The sequence below is a fragment of the Myxocyprinus asiaticus genome, chromosome 48 (genome assembly GCF_019703515.2).
Source record: "Myxocyprinus asiaticus isolate MX2 ecotype Aquarium Trade chromosome 48, UBuf_Myxa_2, whole genome shotgun sequence".
NCBI lineage: Eukaryota > Metazoa > Chordata > Actinopteri > Cypriniformes > Catostomidae > Myxocyprinus > Myxocyprinus asiaticus.
In genome coordinates this window covers 5,376,910-5,400,559 of record NC_059391.1, presented here as the reverse complement: position 1 = coordinate 5,400,559, position 23,650 = coordinate 5,376,910, and the positions used below count along the sequence as shown (strand labels likewise).

Genomic DNA, 23,650 nt, shown 5'->3' with positions numbered 1-23,650 from the left:
TGCACACAGACTGAAGTAGTTTAAGTCTTTGGTTCTTTTAATTGTGATGATTTTGGCTCACATTTAACAAAAACCCACCAATTCACTATCTCAAAAAAATTAGAATACATCATAAGACCAATAAAAAAAAAAAACATTTTTAGTGAATTGTTGGCCTTCTGGAAAGTATGTTAATTTACTGTATATGTACTCAATACTTGGTAGGGGCTCCTTTTGCTTTAATTACTGCCTCAGTTCGGCGTGGCATGGAGGTGATCAGTTTGTGGCACTGCTGAGGTGGTATGGAAGCCCAGGTTTCTTTGACAGTGGCCTTCAGCTCATCTGCATTTTTTGGTCTCTTGTTTCTCATTTTTCAGGTCTGGTGAGTTTGCTGGCCAGTCAAGCACACCAACACCATGGTCATTTAACCAACTTTTGGTGTTTTTGGCAGTGTGGGCAGGTGCCAAATCCTGCTGTAAAATGAAATCAGCATCTTTAAAAAGCTGGTCAGCAGAAGGAAGCATGAAGTGCTCCAAAATTTCTTGGTAAACGGGTGCAGTGACTTTGATTTTCAAAAAACACAATGGACCAACACCAGCAGATGACATTGCACCCCAAATCATCACAGACTGTGGAAACTTAACACTGGACTTCAAGCAACTTGGGCTATGAGCTTCTCCACCCTTCCTCCAGACTCTAGGACCTTGGTTTCCAAATGAAATACAAAACTTGCTCTCATCTGAAAAGAGGACTTTGGACCACTGGGCAACAGTCCAGTTCTTCTTCTCCTTAGCCCAGGTAAGACGCCTCTGACGTTGTCTGTGGTTCAGGAGTGGCTTAACAAGAGGAATACGACAACTGTAGCCAAATTCCTTGACATGTCTGTGTGTGGTGGCTCTTGATGCCTTGACCCCAGCCTCAGTCCATTCCTTGTGAAGTTCACCCAAATTCTTGAATCGATTTTGCTTGACAATCCTCATAAGGCTGCGGTTCTCTCGGTTGTGCATCTTTTCCTTCCACTCAACTTTCTGTTAACATGCTTGGATACAGCACTCTGTGAACAGCCAGCTTCTTTGGCAATGAATGTTTGTGGCTTACCCTCCTTGTGAAGGGTGTCAATGATTGTCTTCTGGACAACTGTCAGATCAGCAGTCTTCCCCATGATTGTGTAGCCTAGTGAACCAAACTGAGAGACCATTTTGAAGGCTCAGGAAACCTTTGCAGGTGTTTTGAGTTGATTATCTGATTGGCATGTCACCATATTCTAATTTTTTGAGATAGTGAATTGGTGGGTTTTTGTTAAATGTGAGCCAAAATCATCAAAATTAAAAGAACCAAAGACTTAAACTACTTCAGTCTGTGTGCATTGAATTTATTTAATAAACGAGTTTCACAATTTGAGTTGAATTACTGAAATAAATGAACTTTTCCACGACATTCTAATTTATTGAGATGCACCTGTATATGTGTGTGTGTGTGTGTATATGTATATGTATACAGCATACTAAATTTAAAATAATGTGAAACACTGTATGCAATGCATTATGCAGCAATTAACATCACATTGCATGTTTAATTTCAGTGAGTGCTGTCCAATTATCATATCTTAAATAAAAACAACAATTTTAGATTTTTAATCCAATGTTGTGTGAAAATGTCTTAACAGGTATGTTTACCCAACAAAATGTCATCAAGTACCCTCATGCTGTTCCTAACCCTTATGACTGTCTTCCTTAAAGTATTTGACAGAAATAGAAAATTTGTAAAGGATAATGTACACCCTTACAAAAAAAATCTAGGAGTTCTGACAAACTTGCCGCATACTTCTGCAAATTTCCCACTTATTATTCGCTGCAAATGTTTGCCAGAAGTTTGCAACACTTCACTGGTAATGGTGAACCTGCAGTAAACATTTGGCAACAATGAAGTGTTTGCCGCAAAGCTCATTTGCAAGTGAAAAAACCGGCAAATTTGCCAGTGTCACCGGTCCGACCTGCGTGTGGGATTTTAATGGGAGACGGACACGCTGCCTCTAACAAGGAGGCTATAAAAGCCATGGCCTCTAGCCTCAGTCACTAGTGCATCTCTTAAGGCAAGGGGAGTGAGGTTTACACACTGCACAGCTATCAGGTACCAGCTGGCTACCATTACACCAGAACTCTTGATTTTTGTAAGGGCAGTCAGCTGGTCATTATAGCAAAAAAAATCCAGACAGGGTGGTCAGGACCCTGATGCCGAAGGTTTTTTCAATATTAATTTTCATTGAAATTATGTAATTATGTGAGAAGAAAGAGACTGCAGAGTCTCTGAAAACAGCTGAATTCCACTTCCGGTTTGTGTTGGAATTCTGTTGGTGTTTATTTTGTGAAAATTATCGTCTGACTACTCATTATTCCACTTATTACTGGCTGAATGGCAAATAAATAAATAAATAAATGGACATGCAACATTGATCTTAGTTGAAATTATTTTATTATCTTACTTGTAAAGATTGCAGAGTGATACAAGTAGGAGAAATGACTCGCAATACCTGGATGATATCATTTTATCTCGGATGTGCGGTTCACTTACGAACACTTACGTCACCCATACGTCTATTTGATGTGTGTGTTTACATCAGGAAGACATATTTTTTTTAGGTTGTTTGCTCTTCTGCAATACGTCTATAAGACGTTTCCTCTCGGATGTCAATAAGACATTTAGCAGATGTCTTTGAGACGTTTATTGTTTAGAATGTTTGTAAATCTACTCTTTTTAAGATCTTTAGCAGTTGTTAATTAGATTGTGATGCTTTTTATATGAAAAAGTTTCAAACAAACATCTCAGAGATGTACGTGTGCTATCTGGAGACATATCAGACAGTTGGATGGTGCGATTGACCATTCAGAGTCGAGTATTCCATAGAGCCATTTATTATTTGTTACACGTTGTAGAGACCACGTTCTCTGCATCTTATGGTCAAAAGAACTCACAGGGACATATGATGTTTTTCCTGTTCCTAACAGGAGCCATTGGTTAAGTGTTACTGGGATTTTACATGACAAATTGCTTCCTTAAGTGTAGGGGTTGGGTGAGAATGAAGGGTGTTGGTGATGTCTTTGATGTCAAGAAAGAAACTGGAGACATCTGCCGTGAGCAGGTTACTCTGGGGCCATGTTCAATGTGACCTGTTGAATCTCACACCGTGTTTAAATGAGAAAATTCTGTCTTTATTTACTCACTTTTACTTTGTTCCAAGCCAATATGACTTTTTTCTTCTTCAGTGGAACACAAAAGGAGTCTCAGTCACCATTCACTTTCATTAAATGGAAAATATATGCAATGAAAGTGGTGACTGAGACTGTCCACCCCAAACATTATGCCTAACAGCTCCTTTTGTGCTCCAGAGAAGAGAGAAACTCATCAACTAGAATGTCATGAAGATGAGTGTATGATGGCATAGCCTTTAATTTTTGGATAACTATTCCTTTAACATGACTGTATTGATTATTCTTGACACAGACAGGGGCTGGTTGTCACATGCTTTACTTCTGTGAATATTTCACAGGAATATTTAATCAAAAAAGTCAGATTCTGTATAGGCACACATGCCTTAATATAGTAAATAAACATGTGTAATGCAATATATTTTACAGAACAAACATTTTACTCTTAAAATATACAAGTAGGGCCTATATTCAGCATCTATGTGCATAACCATAAAAAGGGCGAGAAGATACCTCAAAGTTAGATTTACCAATATTTCTATTCCCAACACATTCGGGCTCAAATAATACTGTAGCCTACATTTACATGTTTATATTCATTTTACAGCTTGTAGAAATCATAAAGTAACATTAAAGATAGGACTAGTTGCCTCGAGGTCATCTTAAAACATGAAGGGCCAGCACTGGTTCAGTTGTTAAGGCTCTGGGTGGCTGATCAAAAGGTTGGGGGTTCAAGCCTCAGCACTGCTAAGATGCCACTGTTGTGTCCTTGAGCAAGGCCCTTGATCCTATCTGCTCCAGGGGTGCCATATCATGGCTGACCCTGTGCTCTGATATGTGACTATCCCACTATGCACGTATAACGTGTGATCAACTGAAGCGGCAATTTTGTCAAGGCGTGAGACTTGTGTGTGTTTACATCTAGAAGACAAAAACACTGAAGTTCCCACCAGCTGTCAGAGGCTGTCATCCAATCAGAGATCGAGACGCACACGGAAGGGGTGGAGCTTCACACTGGCGATTTTGTGGCAAAAGCGAAGCGTCTTTAGCGTTAATGTATCGCGAATTTATCAAACTCCTTTGTAATTATTAAAGAGCGGATCGCCATAAACTTCTAAAAGCTGGATTATCGTTGACCACTGAGAGACATTCCGCAAGAAAACCGGCGGCTTTCTCGGTAAATATTTTAAATGTTGTGCGTTGTTGGTGTGCTGTAGTCTAGCAGTAGTAGCATGTTTAGCCACCTTAGTAATAATAATAATCATCATATCATATGTCGCACCTTTATGATGTGTTTTATTTTTTCATTTAATGTGCTTTTACATCAATGTTATGCAAACAAACAACTGTCGTTGAAGGTAGAAGGTTCTGTGATATTATGGTTATTTTCTGAAGTCTTATTAAATATAGTCGGAGTATTTTCGGAGCTCCAGATGTTCTCATATATGTCCATGTAGTGACATTTAATGTTAATACTTTAACTTGTGATAGCAGGGTTTGCAAACTACTGTAATTCGCATACTATCCGTACTATGAGTAAGAATAGCGCACCCCATGCCTTAGAACGTAAGAAGTGCCCGGGTGATTTCGTATTTCCGGTGGATTTTAACTTTTCTTCTTCAATAGCAGGGACAAATAATATAGCAAAGGAAACACATGTCACAAAAATAGACACACAAAGGCGTTAATTTTCGCTAGATGTAGGCTACATCTTCTATAAATACAACTCCATTTAACCCTTAAATGCATATCTCTGGTCTTTAGTGACCCGGGACCTCATTCCACCCCCTGTACCCAGAATAGCATTCTGAGATGATATTCTTCTCACCTCAATTGTACAGAGCGGTTATCTGAGTTACCGTAGACTTTGTCAGTTCGAACCAGTCTGGCCATTCTCTGTTGACCTCTCTCATCAACAAGGCATTTCTATCCACAGAACTGCTGCTCACTGGATGTTTTTTGTTTTTGGCACCATTCTGAGTAAATTCTAGAGACTGTTGTGTGTGAAAATCCCAGGAGATCAGCAGTTACAGAAATACTCAAACCAGCCCATCTGGCACCAACAATCATGCCATGGTCCAAATCACTGAGATCACATTTTTTCCCCTTTCTGATGGTTGATGTGAACATTAACTGAAGCTCCTGGCCAGTGTCTGCATGGTTTTATGCACCACTGCTGCCACACGATTGGCTGATTAGATAATTGCATGGATAATTGTTGATGCCAGACGGGCTGGTTTGAGCATTTCTGTAACTTGTGTGTGTGTATGTGTGTGTGTGTGTGTATATATATATATATATATATATATATATATATATATATATATATATATATATATATACACACACTGGTGGCCAAATGTTTGGAATAATTTACAGATTTTGCTGTTTCGGAAGGTAATTGGTACTTCAATTCACCAAAGTGGCATTCAACTGATCACAAAGTATAGTCAGGACATTACTGATGTGAAAAACAGCACCATCACTATTTGAAAAAAGTCATTTTTGATCAAATCTAGACAGGCCCTATTTCCAGCAGCCATCACTCCAACACCTTATCCTTGAGTAATCATGCTAAATTGATAATTTGATACTAGAAAATCACTTGCCATTATATCAGACACAGTTGAAAGCTATTTGGTTCGTTAAATGAAGCTTAACATTGTCTTTGTGTTTGTTTTTGAGTTGCCACAGTATGCAATAGACTGGCATGTCTTAAGGTCAATATTAGGTCAAAAAGGGCAAAAAAAGAAAGAGCTTTCTCTAGAAACTCATCAGTCAATCATTGTTTTGAGGAATGAAGGCTATACAATGCTTGAAATTGCCAAAAAACTGAAGATTTCATACAAAGGTGTACACTACAGTCTTCAAAGACAAAGGACAACTGGCTCTAACAAGGACAGAAAGAGATGTGGAAGGCCAGATGTACAACTAAACAAGAGGATAAGTACATCAGAGTCTCTAGTTTGAGAAATAGATGCCTCACATGTCCTCAGCTGACAGCTTCATTGAATTCTACCCGCTCAACACCAGTTTCATGTACAACCGTAAAGAAAAGACCTTCAGGCCTTCTGGAAAGAATTGCAAAGAAAAAGCCACTTTTGAAACATATATATTTATATAAAGATGAACCTGCCTGATTCCAGATCATCACCGATCCTCCACCTGGTCGTCTTATGGTTAGACAGATACCTGGAGAGACCTTCAAGCCACAGTGTCTTGCACCCACTGTGAAATTTGGTGGAGGTTCTGTGATGATCTGGGGGTGCTTCAGCAATGCTGGAATCAGGCAGATTCGTCTATGTGAAGGACGCATGAATCAAGCCACGTACAAGGTTATCCTGGAAGAAAAGTTGCTTCCTTCTGCTCTGACAATATTCCCCAACTCTGAGGATTGGTTTTTCCAGCAGGAATATGCTCCATGCCACACAGATCAATCATGGTGTGGATGGAGGAGCACCAGATCAAGACCCTGTCATGGCCAGCCCAATCTCCAGACCTGAATCCCATTGAAAACCTCTGGAATGTGATCAAAAGGAAGATGGATGGCCACAAGCCATCAAACAAAGCCGAGCTGCTTGAATTTTTGTGCCAGGAGTGGCATAAAGTCACCCAACAGCAATGTGAAAGACTGGTAGAGAGCATGCCAAGGGTTATTCCACCAAATATTGATTTAGGAACTCTTCCTAAGTTAAAACATTAGTATTGTTTTGTTTAAAAATGAATATGAACTTGTTTTCTTTGCATTATTCGAGGTCTGAAAACACTGCATCTTTTCTGTTATTTTGACCGGTTGTCATTTTCTGCAAATAAATGCTCTAAATGACAATATTTTTATTTGGAATTTGGGAGAAAAGTTGTCAGTACTACACACACATTATTCATATTCTTTATAACTGCTTAATTACCAAAACTTGAATAGTTCAAAGACCCGAGATATGTAACGGTGTTGTTTTTTTAGCTCCCATATATCATTTTTAGAATTATTTCATATTTATGTAAGTTGACTATCCCAGATAAAGACAAATGAGTACTTCTATATCGTGCTGATTTTCTGCGCAGTGGTGGTGAATTATTAGTATCACATATGCATATACACATACATGCTATTTCTTACTCAAGGTGACGCTGTTGTTTCAGTAATTGACTTGATTTACATTTGACAATGCAGCAACATGGAAGTAAACTATAAGTGTACAGTGTAACATTTATAGTTGTGTTACACTTGTTACACTAACAAGTGTAACACATGAACAGTATCATATGACTAATGTTATTTCAGTAGTACACTCAAATAATGTAAGTTGTGCATCTATTTAGACTCAATAAGTGCCTGAGAAAATACTCAAGTAAAGCTTTTGTGTAATGTGTAGCTCAATATGTATTTCAAAGCCAGTTGTGTATCATGAAGTTTCAGTGTGGAAGTAATGAATCCAGGTCTAGATTTTTTTTACATCATCTCATCATCTCTTTGACAGATGAAAAATAAAACATCAAAACATATCAGAATATATTCTATTATTTTGTAATTGTCTTGAAAATGTTTTGAAAATTTGACACTATCTGGGCATTTTTTCGATGGTCAATTTGTGATAGATGTACGTGCCAGGTTGCTAAAAACCTGAGTATGTAATAATGTTTGGCGAAACATCCTTGCATTTAAGAGTTAAAAATGTAGGCTGACTTGGAAATTATCTAACTTTTTAAAGGGACAGTTCACCCAAAGATGAAAACTTTCATCATTAACTCACCTTCATATTCTACCAACCCCAAAAGACTTTTCTTTTTTGGAACACAAAATGAAATGTTGGGCCTCATTCACCATTCACTTTCATTTTATGGAAACAAAGAGGCAATGAAAGTGAATGGTGACTGAGATTAATATAATGCCTAACAACACCCGATATTTTATGTTCCACGGAAGAAAGTCATATCGGTTTTGAATGAAAAGAGTGTTAGTACCTGATGACAATTATTTTTTTTTTTTGCAAACTATTCCTTGAAGTCTTGCCTGCCATGTCTCCCACAGAATATATTTGAAGATGGAGGAGATGGAGGTGGATTTGCACATTGAAATCTCTGAATCTGACAGCAGCACTGAGGTGGAGGAAGAGGATGATGTTTCCATTCAGAATGCTAGCACCTTTGAGCGCCTCAGGCGTCTGGCCTCTCGGGTACAAAGGAGGAGACTGGGAGCTGGGTAAGTGACAGCAAAAGATGCACTGACAAATCATAGCACTGTCACAGATTAGGGCTAGGCAATAGGACGATGTTATTGGATATCAACGATATCTTACAAAGATCCCAATGCCGATTGCGACACTCAATTGACAGACTATGATTTACAATATTGGGAAATGGCAAGACCTTGGATCTGGGAAGTCGCCAAATATATTAAACAGTGGCCAGGGTGTGAAACTAGCACCCGCTACGAGGCTGAATCCAGTTCGCAAGCTCCTCATCCAAATATATTTCATGCGAATCTACTCGCAACAGGCAGGCAACCTGTAAGACGTCTCGAAGTGACACATGACAACAAATGCTGTTAGTCACAAAGACACATGCTTGAATAAACACACTTTATTATATTTTTAAGAACAAACATAAAAAAAGCCATCAGTGCTTGTGTCTGATTCGCTGTTTGTTCAGAGGCGTGCAGCGAGAGCCTGTCTCGTAGAACAAGCGCATGTAAAGAGTTTTCACTCTTTTTTTTTTTTTTTTTTTCATTTGTCTGAAAACTGTTTGCAAGAATAATGTTGACTATGAGAATGCTGCATGATCGCCGATCATCTCAGGAAGTGCTGTGAGTTTAGTTCGTTTTATTTCCACGGAGCAGTTCGCGGTTAACATGCATTGTGAACGCAACTCTGCAGGTTTAGTAATAAATATCTTCATATTAAAGAAACAAATACGAAAGTGATTAAATCATAAAATAATTCGAGACACGTTCACCTTGAACCTAAAATTGAGTTTTATTTTTATTTTCTTTAGGCAACATTAACTGTATTACCAAAACTCAATACAAACACAAATTCAATAAGAACACACATTTGGCAGCATTATTTTGGGAACACAAGGGAATTTATTAGGCTTTATTATTATGATTATTATTATCTTTACATTTATAATTGTGTTTAGTTCTTAATCTGTAGGCTATTAGTAATTTTTTGCCTGTTGTTGTTGCCGGATGCTTGCGTGATGGTAAATGGAGCCTTTGGAGACGGTAAATGTTTGGATTTGGGGAGGTGGTTAGGTAAGATTTTCTGATCACTTCGTTATTTTATTGCTTTTTAGAAAAGTTTTTTTATGTTTTTCGTGTTTCAATAAATGAATTAAATTTTTGAAGCAAAATCAATAAAGCACAAATATTCACCGACCCTCGGCACGATCATATATCGCAATAATTTTTTAAGCCGATTATCGATAAAATATTTTTTACATATCGCCCAGCCCTATTACAGATGAATATAACACCCTGTGTGCTTCTCATTTCTTAAATTGTGCATCCATCCCTGTTTCCGTGCTCGTGACCTGGAAACTGATCAAAGTCCGCCATCATGAAGGACGTATCAATTCTCTAAATGCACCACGAGGAGGCAAGGGCGGAGGAAGCTTCGTGTGGACGAATGAGGTAGCAAGGGGTGATCCTGTGCGGAATAAAAATGCGGTTCAAATAAATAATTAGCATTTTTTTTAACTGCATCTTGAATTATTAGGGTTTATTATGAATATTTTAATTAATCAAGTTTAACAACATAACATCAATCGCTCCAATGTAATGCAGCTGTGCAGAGTGATGCGTGAGTGAGCAGGACATTCCATTTTACAAATACATCATTCTTCGATTCCTCCGTCCTCGTTTCATTATCTTCCATCCTTTCCTTGTTTTCCTAAGAGGGTGGATCAAAGACACAAGGAAAGGAAGCAAGGAAAGGAAATGTGGATATACAGTTTCAGAAATGAGAACAATCCATGTGACACGATGCAACAAACCAAGATCTCTTTTGGTGATGTCTCTTATGTATTTGCTCTGAATTGGATTAAAGAGTGATTTACTGGGGGTCTGTGTAGCTCAGCGAGTATTGACGCTGACTGTCACCCCTGGAGTCACGAGTTCGAATCCAGGGTGTGCTGAGTGACTCCAGCCAGGTCTCCTAAGCAACCAAATTGGCCCGGTTGTTAGGGAGGGTAGAACCACATGGGGTAACCTCCTTGTGGTCGTGATTAGTGGTTCTTGCTCTCAGTGGGGCGCGTGGTAAGTTGGGTAGCATAGGTAGCATGAGCCTCTACTTGCGGAGTCTCTGCGGTGTCATGCACAATGAGCCACGTGATAAGATGCGTGGATTGACGGTCTCCGAAGCAGAAACCAGACTCAGTGTGGGGGCCAGTTCCCCTCTGGCTAACAGGATGAATATAATGCCAATATTACTTATTTATGTGCAGTGCAGTCATGGTTTAAAATTATTAAACTAAGTAAATGTTAAGGGTCAGTGTTTAAACAAAGATTTTGTAAGAACTGTAAGATTAATGACTAATGTCTTTGAAGTTCATCCTGGATTAAGTTCACATAGATGCAATTGTCCTTTGTTAGTTGGTTGATGAAGGCTTTTGTTGGCAATTCATTGATAGTCTATGTGTTCCATTTTAAGAATGTAGTCCATCATTAGACCAAGGTGATGCAGGCAGAGATCAGTGAGGTGCTTCGTAGTTCAACCGGCCGGTAATTTCGGTGAGGTCTATCCTAAATCCAAGGTTCAGACAATGGCATATGATGTATCCCATGTCTTATGGTTGTTGGCATCAGTTCATCCTCTGAGGTCCATCTAAACATGCACTGGACAGACGTCATTGACCGTTGCGCCACATAAAATTTTTTTCAGCGTCTCCTGCAGGGCCACTGCTTTTTCTTTTAGATGTGTCAATTTAAAAGGAACTCATAAATTCACCTCGAGACGAATTCTGTTTCACTATTCGTTGCGCTGCATCTAGCTGTTTTAGCGCAGGTGTCACAAAGATTCGACATTCTGATGAAGTTCAGATTGCGAAGAGGACAATGCAACTGTAACACTGTTACACATTATTCGAGATTGGTTTTCAAAATTTCCAATTTTTCCTCCTTTTGCTCTGTTGTGCAGACAGTACTTACACAAGTTAAATGCTAAATCATTTAAAAATCAAAGCATCCCGGAGAGGCTAATAAACCACATGTGTAGCTCCACATGACCACGCTAGCGTTCACTGCCTCATGGAAATGTGAACCTGCACGGGGCAGAATTCTGTGTTTTACGTTAAGAATACTATGTTGCAGGCAGTGGCAGTTTGATTATTTTTGTTCAACTTTAGTGTGTGAATTTATAATTTGGAGATCTATGTATTGTGCTATAAAGGCTCATAGCTCACTGTGTACTTTATACCTTGCTAATTTGAGGATTGGACGCATATCCTTGGCAAGAACCGTTCTTTATTCCTGAGTCCTGACAAATAACCATGCACATACAGGTGCATCTCAATAAATTAGAATGTCGTGGAAAAGTTCATTTATTTCAGTAATTCAACTCAAATTGTGAAACTCGTGTATTAAATAAATTCAATGCACACAGACTGAAGTAGTTTAAGTCTTTGGTTCTTTTAATTGTGATGATTTTGGCTCATATTTAACAAAAACCCACCAATTCACTATCTCAAAAAATTAGAATACATCATAAGACCAATAAAAAAAAAACATTTTTAGTGAATTGTTGGCCTTCTGGAAATTATGTTCATTTACTGTATATGTACTCAATACTTGGTAGGGGCTCCTTTTGCTTTAATTACTGCCTCAATTCGGCGTGGCATGGAGGTGATCAGTTTGTGGCACTGCTGTGGTGGTATGGAAGCCCAGGTTTCTTTGACAGTGGCCTTCAGCTCATCTGCATTTTTTGGTCTCTTGTTTCTCATTTTCCTCTTGACAATACCCCATAGATTCTCTATGGGGTTCAGGTCTGGTGAGTTTGCTGGCCAGTCAAGCACACCAACACCATGGTCATTTAACCAACTTTTGGTGCTTTTGGCAGTGTGGGCAGGTGCCAAATCCTGCTGGAAAATGAAATCAGCATCTTTAAAAAGCTGGTCAGCAGAAGGAAGCATGAAGTGCTCCAACATTTCTTGGTAAACGGGTGCAGTGACTTTGGTTTTCAAAAAACACAATGGACCAACTCCAGCAGATGACATTGCACCCCAAATCATCACAGACTGTGGAAACTTAACACTGGACTTCAAGCAACTTGGGCTATGAGCTTCTCCACCCTTCCTCCAGACTCTAGGACCTTGGTTTCCAAATGAAATACAAAACTTGCTCTCATCTGAAAAGAGGACTTTGGACCACTGGGCAACAGTCCAGTTCTTCTTCTCCTTAGCCCAGGTAAGACGCCTCTGACGTTGTCTGTGGTTCAGGAGTGGAATACGACAACTGTAGCCAAATTCCTTGACATGTCTGTGTGTGGTGGCTCTTGATGCCTTGACCCCAGCCTCAGTCCATTCCTTGTGAAGTTCACCCAAATTCTTGAATCGAATTGCTGGACAATCATAAGGCTGCGGTTCTCTCGGTTGGTTGTGCATCTTTTTCTTCCACACTTTTTCCTTCCACTCAACTTTCTGTTAACATGCTTGGATACAGCACTCTGTGAACAGCCAGCTTCTTTGGCAATGAATGTTTGTGGCTTACCCTCCTTGTGAAGGGTGTCAATGATTGTCTTCTGGACAACTGTCAGATCAGCAGTCTTCCCCATGATTGTGTAGCCTAGTGAACCAAACTGAGAGACCATTTTGAAGGCTCAGGAAACCTTTGCAGCTGTTTTGAGTTGATTAGCTGATTGGCATGTCAAAATATTCAAATTTTTTGAGATAGTGAATTGGTGGGTTTTTGTTAAATGTGAGCCAAAATCATCAAAATTAAAAGAACCAAAGACTTAAACTACTTCAGTCTGTGTGCATTGAATTTATTTAATACACGAGTTTCACAATTTGAGTTGAATTACTGAAATAAATGAACTTTTCCATGACATTCTAATTTATTGAGATGCACCTGTAGTTATTGAGGTTTACTTTAGCTTTTTCATTAAATATTTAATGCATGCAAAAATGTTTAAGTCCTCAATGCTGTGTTTGTTGCATGAATTCTGTCACCTATTTACAGTAACAAATTAATTTAAACCATCAGCTGTACACAGCCAGGGTAAATTGCACCTTATATCTGTATTTGGAAGTGTTTTGTGAATCAGAGGCTGTTCTCTGAAGTCCTTTAAATTAACACGCTGCACCTGCATGAGACGCAGATTCCTTGAGCGCACACTCGAGTGCCTGTGCTTGCGCTGCTGAAGCATGTGATCGGCAGAGCAAAAGGTATTTCACACAAGGCTGACATTTACATGAATTTATAATCAATATCTCAAAAGAAAAAAAAAAATGGTTTAGAACTCAAGGCTCCTGTGCAACAGCCCAACTGGCCCTGTGGTTAATCCATGCCTGCCAACTCACCACAATTCTCTCGGATTCCCTGTCACATGGAGCGCATTGAAATAACAGGAGCACCGCATAAACAATTGTAAAAGTATTGTAATAGTAGCTTGCTTGATTTGTTCCAAACCAGGGGCTTAATTAGTTACAATGTTGCATTTTCTTTATCAGATTTAGCTCGTACATTGATTTATATAGCTTATACTGGTTAAAATGTTTCAGCGGGTAGAAATATTACAGTATTGCTTATGTCACAGTTATGTAAACCATCACCGAATGGTACTGAATGCATGTTCCAGTCAGATGTTGCACTGCAAATAAACATTATCCGACACACATATGGGTATGAGTTGTTAAATTTCTGTTGTGGTTATTTTGATCTGTCATTAGATTCTTTTGCATTGAAAAGTACCTGTTGTCACGGAGCACTCTCCCTCTCGCGATCATGCTAAAATTAACTCAGGAATGATTAAATTACTCACATTTTAAACCGGCAACTATATATAATATAATCACCAAAAGGCAATTTCCACATTTTGATGATGAATTAGTGACAAGCTGACCTACATAGTTGTGTTAATAGTTTTTATAGGGATATTGTTTGGTTCATTGGTCCAGTGGTTGGATTGCATGCTCATTGCTCACCACAAGCAAACCGTTCCATCGGTCGGTGGTCTCAGACCACTTGATTTGGTGCGGATCCGAGTACGATTGCCGTGTTAATATATGCCTATATGAACTGAACCAAGGGAGAAAACGCACCATGTTCTTAAACAAATGCTCCAAACGAGCCAGGTGTGCGATTCATGGAGTAACTTTACATTGTGAAAGTGTGTAATTGTGTATTTATCCCCTCGAGGTTTGTCATAGAACACGTATGTTCACATGCAGATTTCAGTGAGTAAAGAAATTACGTTTAATAGAAGCAGACTGTTGTGGCTCCGCTTTCTGGTGTCGTTTTAGTGAAGGGAAAAAAGGCAGGAAAAATGCTTGGTGACAGAATCACTATGTATTACAAGCAGTGTTTGTGATGATATGCAACTGAGTGCGATCGCAGATGAAAACGTTCAGCTTGTCAGTTCTTCAGAAGAAGCTCATTGGCCATTTGAAGACCCCGCCTCGGCGACAGAACAATTTTTCAAGCAGGCCTAATGTGCTTTTTCAGTTTTTAAAGCCATTAACTCAGGAGGGAGTCCCAATGGTCAAGTGATTAACGAACTCCTGCTGACAGACGTTAATGCACGCTTCACCTACTGACCGGCATTTATGTAAATTAAGCCCACACCTGAAAATCACTGGGAAAATCTGCTAGTGTGGTGCTGGCTTTAGACCCTGTCTTTAAGACATTTAATGGCCAAATAATTATTAGCTTTGTTGATTATTATTGGAGTTTTCTGGGTTTGTTGCATTGCTCTCTCACAGTCTTGTCATTTGTAAAATATTTATCAGTTAAATCTTTTAAAACACGTTTGCTGATTTAATTGTCTCCCTGTCCCCAAGTTTGCGTTTCCACAGCTTTTCAGTGGATGAACGGCTGCAGATTTTACAGAGAAGTTTACAGGCTTTGGAAGAGCATGACAGAAACCGTGTAGTCAACATGGATCCACGACTGATGGAGTCTACACCCCATTCCAGCCACTCCGCTGCAGTTATCCCGACAGTGTCACAAGGGTCCGCAACAACAGGTCAATTCATTTCTGCTGTCATCATCTGTCTTGTCTTTAAGGCATTATATTTTTTATTTAATCTTCATATTTTATTCACTGAAGTCCACTAATGGTGTAAATCATAATTTAGTTTTTCATAACCAATTTCTACAGTTGATCAATTCTTCAATTAAAAGAATATTCCAGGTTCAATACAAGTTAAGCTCAATCAACAGCATTTGTGGCATAATACTGATAACCACAAAAAAATAATTTCAACTCGTCCCTTCTTTTTCTCTAAAAACAGCAAAAATCTGGGTTACAGTTAGACACTTACAGTTATGGCTGGGCGATATGCCTTAAAATTATATCTCGATATTTTTCAGCCTATTGACGATATTCGATATACTATATCTCGATAATTATGTATGTGTTTTGAAATGGCTCAAAAGTGTTTTTTTGTTTTTGTTTTCTCTCAGAGGAACTTCACTTATACGTGGCATGGAGCAGACTTATTTTTAAAGCCCAGTTGAACATTGCATAATACTAAATTATTACTGGGACACGTCAGGTTGATTATAATAATGTAATGCTGAATTATCATTATTATTCTGATTATTAGACTTGCGTTATACAAAAGTAATATATTTCTGTCCTGTTTACCTCACCTGGGGCTTTTATTTTGACACCGAAAGTGCTGTCATATTTACTTCAGCTTCATAAGGAGCTTTTATTGTGACACAGAAAAGGCAATGTGTATTTGACAGTTTACAATGTCCCACATTTCCTGGAACCCTGTAATTTCCAGGGAATCACATGACATGGCAGGGAAACAGGAAATAACATGACATGGAACACATGACTATAAAACAGGAACTAAACTTCCAAAATAAAAGATATTAATACAAAACATGAACAAAAACACATAAAACCATGACATATCCCCCCCACTAGGGGCGGCTCCCGACACCCCAAAACAAAAACACAGAGTTCAAGAGGGAGCTGGGGGGGGTTACCATGGTGACTTGACATGGTTACATGGCATGACATGGTAACATGGTACGGCAGGATCCTGACTTGGCCGTGGTAGGCATGGATGCTGACTCATTGGCAATGGCAGGCGTGAGTGCTGGACCGTGGAGCAGAGGTGGGCCTGGACCGTGGAGCAAAGTCTTGCTTGTGAAATGGCATGGAGCAATCTGGGGCTTGACTGAGACATGGCATGGAGCCGACTGAAGCTTGACTGTGACATGGCATGGAGCAGACTGAGGTTCGGCTGTGATATGGCGTGAAGCAGACTGAGGTGTTATTGTGAAGGGCTCAGGCGTTGCTGTGACATGGCACAGTGCAGGCTGAGGCGTTGCTGTGACATGGCAAGGAGCAGGCTGAGGCATTGCTGTGACATGGCACGGAGCAGGCTGAGGCGTTGCTGTGACATGGCACGGAGCAGGCTGAGGCGTGGCAGTGACATGGCACGGAGCAGGCTGAGGCGTGGCTGTGACATGGCACGGAGCAGGCTGAGGCGTGGCTGTGACATGGCACGGAGCAGGCCGAGGCGTGGCTGTGACATGGCACGGAGCAGGCCGAGGCGTGGTTGTGACATGGCACGGAGCAGGCCGAGGCAGGGCTGTGACATGGCACGGAGCAGACTCAGGATCCGGGGCAGAAGATGGTGCAAGCTCGGCGACCATGGAGCTGACACTGACGTGGCTGTGACATAGCACGGAGCTGACTCTGGCGTGGCTGTGACTTGACACGGAGCTGACTCTGGCGTGGCTGTGACGTGGCATGGAGCAGACTCTGGCGTGGCTGTGACGTGGCACGGAGCAGACTCTGGCGTGGCTGTGACGTGGCACGGAGCAGACTCTGGTGTGGCTGTGATGTGGCACGGAGCAGACTGAGGTGTTATTGTGAAGGGCTCAGGCATTGCTGTGACATGGCTTGGAGCAGGCTGAGGCGTTGCTGTGACATGGCACGGAGCAGACTCTGGCGTGGCTGTGACGTGGCACGGAGCAGACTCTGGCGTGGCTGTGACGTGGCGCGGAGCAGACTGAGGCGTTATCGTGAAGGGCTCAGGCGTTGCTGTGACGTGGCACGGAGCAGAGTCTGGCGTGGCTGTGACGTGGCACGGAGCAGAGTCTGGCGTGGCTGTGACGTGGCACGGAGCAGAGTCTGGCGTGGCTGTGACGTGGCACGGAGCAGAGTCTGGCGTGGCTGTGACGTGGCACGGAGCAGAGTCTGGCGTGGCTGTGACGTGGCGCGGAGCAGGCTGAGGCGTGGCTGTGACCTGGCGCGGAGCAGGCTGAGGCGTGGCTGTGACATGGCGCGGAGCAGGCTGAGGCGTGGCTGTGACATGGCGCGGAGCAGGCTGAGGCGTGGCTGTGACATGGCGCGGAGCTGACTCTGGCGTGGCTGTGACATGGCGCGGAGCAGACTCAGGATCCAGGGCAGAAGATGGCGCGAGCTCTTCGGCCGTGACGTGGGACGCCGGCTCGTCGGCCGTGACGTGGGACGCCGGCTCGGCGGCCGTGACATGGGACTCTGGCTCCTTATCCGCCTCCCCCACAGTGAACGGTGAACTACTTATCAGTAGGGCAAGGTTGATATACTGAGTCAGGCTGTAGGTACTCCAACCATCAGGCATCAGGGAGGAGTCCGGCTCATTCAGCCCAAAACGGAAACAGTCCTTGAGGGCAATCTCATTAAAGTCGACCCTGCAGGCCAGAGCGCAGAAGTCCTCTACATATTCTACCAGGGGACGATTCCCCTGACGTAAATGAAGAAGCTGAACTGCTGGGTTCATTTTGCGGTCAGGTATTCTGTAATGTTGCTGACAATGACAGGCAGACGATGAAGTGAAGAACCCAGGTGCAGTTTATTTACATGGAGCGTGAAAACCAAAAATGTGACTACAAAACATAAACATGAACTAAACTAGACTTGACTTCCAAACAACGTTACATAAACAAAATACCTGACAATGGCAAACATGAGGCTTAAATACATGGACAAGGGAGAAACATGACAATGATAACCAATGACAAAACAGAACTGATAACAAGGTAACAAGACAAACCAATGAAAGCAAGACACATGAACATGGAGGGAAACATGAAATCACATGACATGGAACACATGACTATAAAACAGGAACAAAACTTCCAAAATAAAAGGCATTAACACAAAACATGAACAAAAACACATGAAACCATGACAAGAGCACTGAGCACCAGAACCGTCAGGCACAAGAACTGTTTTTTTTCCCTCAGGCTATCCTTCTCATTAACAGTTAAAACTGCCCCATTGAGCAATAATTATGTGCAATACACAGCTTAGTCTATTTACAGTTGTGCTCAAAAGTTTGCATATCCTTGGAGAATTGGAAATATATGTACCATTTTTAAAGAAAACATGAGTGAGCAGGCAAAACAAATTTTTTTTTTATTATGGGATTCATATTCAACTGTAGGTTATAACAGAATGGCACAATCATAAAACAAAACATGGCAACAAAGAAAAAAATGAAATGACCCCTGTTCAAAAGTCTGCATACCCTTAGTTCTTAATACTGTGTATTGCCCCTTTAGCATCAATGACAGCATGCAGTCTTTTGTAATAGTTGTCTATGATGCCCCTATACCACTCTTGCAGGTGGTATAGCTGCCCATTCGTCTTGGCAAAATGCCTCCAGGTGATGCAAAGTCTTTGGTCATCTTGCATGAACCACACGTTTGAGATCTCCCCAGAGTGGCTCGATGATATTAAGGTTTGTGATGGCCACTCCAGAACCTTCACCTATTTCTGCTGTAACCACTGGAGGGTCAACTTGGCCTTGTGCTTAGGGTCACTGTCGTGCTGGAAAGTCCAAGAGCATCCCATGCGCGTCCCATGCGCAGATTTCGTGCAGAAGAACGTCATGGTTACTTGTGTAACCTCTGTTCCCTGATGGAGGGAACGAGACGTTGTGTCGATGTAGTGACACTAGGGGTCACTCTTGGGAGCCCGAAACACCTCTGGTCTTTGATAAAAGGCCAATGAAAATTGGCGAGTGGTATTTGCATGCCACTGCCCCGGACATACGGGTATAAAAGGAGCTGGTATGCAACCACTCATTCAAGTTTTATGCTGAGGAACCGATATAAGGTCCGGACATTTCAGCGGGTAGTTCAGCGTTGTGGCAGGAGGGACACAATGTCTCGTTCCCTCCATCAGGGTACGGAGGTTACACAAGTAACCATGACGTTCCCTATCTGTCACTCACTCGACGTTGTGTCGATGTAGTGACACTAGGGGTCCCTATACGAAACGCCACAACTGGCTGAACTGTGTTACGTGAACTGGCGGTGTGTGGTGGGCAGACTGCTGTGTGCCTCATAGCCAGCACACCAGGTCGACACGTAACCTCCCCAAACATAGTTATGAGTGTCGAATGGCCCTTTTTGGGGTCAAGTCGACTACACAAAAGATAGAGACAGGCTTAACCCAGTCGTGGCCTCTTTTCCCGTTCTTTTTTCCACTCTCTAAAAAAGAAGGGGGATTATCCGACTGGGCCGCCAGGTCTAGTCGGGGGGTGTCCCTCCCAAGGGGAAGACACCATGGAGACCACACCTCGCCCAAAGAGAGGGGGGATATTTAAGTGGAAGAATACATCACATGGTCTTTCCAACCATGTGGAGAGTCTTCAAGGTAGATCCTGCCCAATGGGGGAGGAGTTACTACAAACATGGAGCTTCCCTAAGGACTTACCGTCGACTGCGTCGTGGTGTGCTGCTATGGCAGCAATGTACACCTTCAAGGTGGAAGGGGACAGCCTCCCTTCCAGTCTCTCCTGCAGGAAGGAAAGCACTCATCCGACTGCGCATCTCTAGGGGTCTTCGCGTCGGGAAGAACACCACTTGGCTAACAGACGCCACTTAAAGGCATACAGGCGCCTCGTAGAGGGGGCCCTAGCCTGAGTGATCGTGTCTACCACCGCGGGTGGTAGACCGCTTAGGTCTTCCGCGTCCCGTCCAGGGGCCAGACATGGAGATTCCAGAGGTCTGGGCGTGGGTGCCAGAGGGTGCCCCGTCCCTGAGAAAGAAGGTCCTTCCTCAGGGGAATTCGCCATGGGGGAGCTGTCGCAACGAGCGTGAGGTCCGAGAACCACGTCTGGGTGGGCCAGTAGGGTGCTACCAGGACGACCTGCTCCTCGTCCTCCCTGACCTTGCACAGGAATAACACACAATCGGAAAGGCATCTTTGAAAAGACGCGTCTTTAAAAAGATGTTCCGTGTGTGCGCTCTTTTAGAGAAATATATACTCTTTTAGAGGGGAAAAAGGCTCTTTCAGAAAATATACTCTCTAGTTTTTCTGCCGAAGCACCCAGGGGTGTTCTCTGCAGTGCACCAGTGCAGAGGTGGGAGAAGCCGCTGAAATGCACCGTCAGATCCAGCAGAGGAGAATGAACAGTAATATTCAGCTCAATGAACATGACCGTTCGGCTCCGAAGAGAAAATCTGAATGAGTGGTTGCATACCAGCTCCTTTTATACCCGTATGACCGGGGGAGTGGCATGCAAATACCACTCGCCAATTTTCATTGGCCTTTTATCAAAGACCAGAGGTGTCTCGGGCTCCCAAGAGTGACCCCTAGTGTCACTACATCGACACAACGTCGAGTGAGTGATGGATAGGGAATGCAGATTGTCTGCCAGTACTTTTTGATAACATGCTGCATTCATCTTGCAATTTTCACAAGGTTCCCCATGCCTTTAGAGCTCATACACCCCCAAAACATCAGTGAGCCACCACCATGCTTCACAGTGGGGATGGTATTCTTTTCACTATAGGCCTTGTTGACCCCTCTCCAAACATAGCGCTTATGGTTGTGACCATAAAGCTCTATTTTGGTCTCGTCACTCCAAATTACAGTGTGCCAGAAGCTGTGAGGCGTGTCAAGGTGTTGTCGGGCATATTGTAACCAGGCTTTTTTGTGGCATTGGTGCGGTAAAGGCTTCTTTCTGGCAACTCGACCATGTAGCTCATTTTTGTTCAAGTATCGTCGTATTGTGCTCCTTGAAACAACAGAGCAGCCTGTATTTCTCCTGAGATTACCTGTGGGTTTTTCTTTGTATCCCGAATAATTCTTGGTCTACCTGACCTGACCTTGGCTTGGTATCAAGAGATCCATGAATTTTACCACTTCTTAATAAGTGATTGAACAGTACTGACTGGCATTTTCAAGGCTTTGGATATCTTTTTATATCCTTTTCCATCTTTATAAAGTTCCATTATTGTTACGCAGTTCTTTTGACAGTTCTTTTCTGCTCCCCATGGCTCAGTATCTAGCCTGCTCAGTGCATCCATGTGAGAGCTAACAAACTCATTGACTATTTATACACAGGGGCTAATTGCAATTTAAAAAGCCACAGGTGTGGGAAATTAACCTTTAATTGCCATTTAAACCTGTGTGTGTCACCTTGTTGTCTGTAACAAGGCCAAACATTCAAGGGTATGTAAACTTTTGATCAGGGCCATTTGGGTGATTTCTGTTATCATTATGATTTAAAAAGGAGCCAAACAACTATGTGATGATAAATGGCTTCATATGATCACTATCCTTAAATAAAGGCAGTTTTTTGTTATATTTTCAAAATCAATGCCAATATTTCACAATTTCTGCCAGGGTATGCAAACTTTTGAGCACAACTGTATATTTATCTGGAATACACTACCTCTTCTGCCATTACATTCCCTTGCACTATAAGTATATAACAGATTTGTATTTGTATATATATATATAATTAATTTTTTGTTTTATTGTGTATTTCTATTTATACTTATATTTTCTATTCACTTTTTATTTTTATTCTATTTTTTATTATCTCTGTCTTGTTGTTGTATTTTTTGTGCTCTGGAAGCTTATGTCACCAAGACAAATTCCTTGTATGTGTAAGCATACTTGGCAATAAAGCTCATTCTGATTCTGATATCTAAGTAAATATGTGTAAATAGTACAAATAGGCATGTAAACAACAAACATGTAACAATATACTGTATATATGCAATATAATATATGCAATGTCAATACATCATGTTTATTGATGTAATGCATTGACTGTATTTTAAAAAAAAAAGCTAAAATGTCACCAAAATGAATGAAAATTTTTTTTTTAAGAAAAAGAGGGACAAGTCAAAATCATTTTTGTTTTATGCCACAAATGCTGTTGATTGAGCTTAACATGTTGAACTTGGAATATTCCTTTAAGAAAAAGTCTGATAAAAACAGTTTTTTTTTTCTTCTTGTATTTAAAAACAACACATTGTTCCACGTCTTGCCCATGTTCTCCTTCAAATGTGCAAATAGAACGCTACAAAAAGAAAAAGAAAAACAAATGTAACTATGAATGTATGCTATACATGTAATGCATTGACTGTATTTTAAAAAAAAAAAGCTAAAATGTCACCAAAATTATGAAAATCTAATGATAAAATAAAATTTGTAAAATTGATATGTCCGTAATTTAACAAGTTAGAAGGTCCCCTGTATAATGAATAACAAACTGAAATAATTTCTTTCATATTGTATTTTAGCAAAATGGACATTATAACTCAAATATACCCAAATGAATTGAAATTAAAAGCAAAATCGAAATTGAATCATGATATCGTGATGTATCGCAGAATATATCGAATCATGACGTGTATCGCAATACTTATCGTGAGGCGGCTGGTGATACCCAGCCCTAATAGACAGTATGTCTGTAAACATGATTTCAGTATGATAAAATCACTTACTAACCTATTCTATGTAAAGTTATAAACAATTGTACAACTTCTTTACCATGACAATGTTACACCATAAAATCCAAAACTCCAATTCGACTGAAAAGTAAAAAGAAATTACAATTTAAACAACTTCACAGCTCAAATAACACACAACTTTTAACAAAAGAATTAATGTAAGTGCTTTTTCACTGTAACTTGATTTTTTTATTTATTTATTTTTTAAGAAAAAGAGGGACGAGTCAAAATCATTTTTGTTTTATGCCACAAATGCTGTTGATTGAGCTTAACGTGTTGAACTTGGAATATTCCTTTAAGAAAAAATCTGATAAAAAGAGTTTTTTTTTTTTCTTCTTGTATTTAAAAAAAAAACATTGTTCCACATCTTGCCCATGTTCTCCTTCAAATGTGCAAATATAACGCTACAAAAAGAAAAAGAAAAACAAGTGTAACTATGAATGTATGCTATACATTTATGTACAGATAGATTTAATTTTAAATGTCACACTATAAGTTGCATATGATTTTTCCTGTTGTCCAAAAAAAAAAAAAAAAATGTACA

General features: G+C 40.9%; 1 protein-coding gene across 2 annotated transcripts in view; it reads left to right on the top strand.

Annotated features, from left to right (window-relative positions):
* Positions 1-4,184: 4,184 nt before the first annotated feature.
* The window catches only part of LOC127437454 (E3 ubiquitin-protein ligase RFWD3-like), a 42,326-nt gene continuing 22,860 nt past the window's right edge, over positions 4,185-23,650 (top strand). For both annotated transcript variants that reach the window (XR_007896562.1, XM_051692386.1), the window contains exons 1-3: positions 4,185-4,362; positions 8,215-8,385; positions 15,180-15,364. Coding sequence is in view for 1 of the 2 variants with exons in the window: in XM_051692386.1 (XP_051548346.1) it covers positions 8,228-8,385; positions 15,180-15,364 (343 nt within the window). In the remaining variant the exon portion in view is untranslated. The remainder of the gene's footprint in view (positions 4,363-8,214; positions 8,386-15,179; positions 15,365-23,650) is intronic.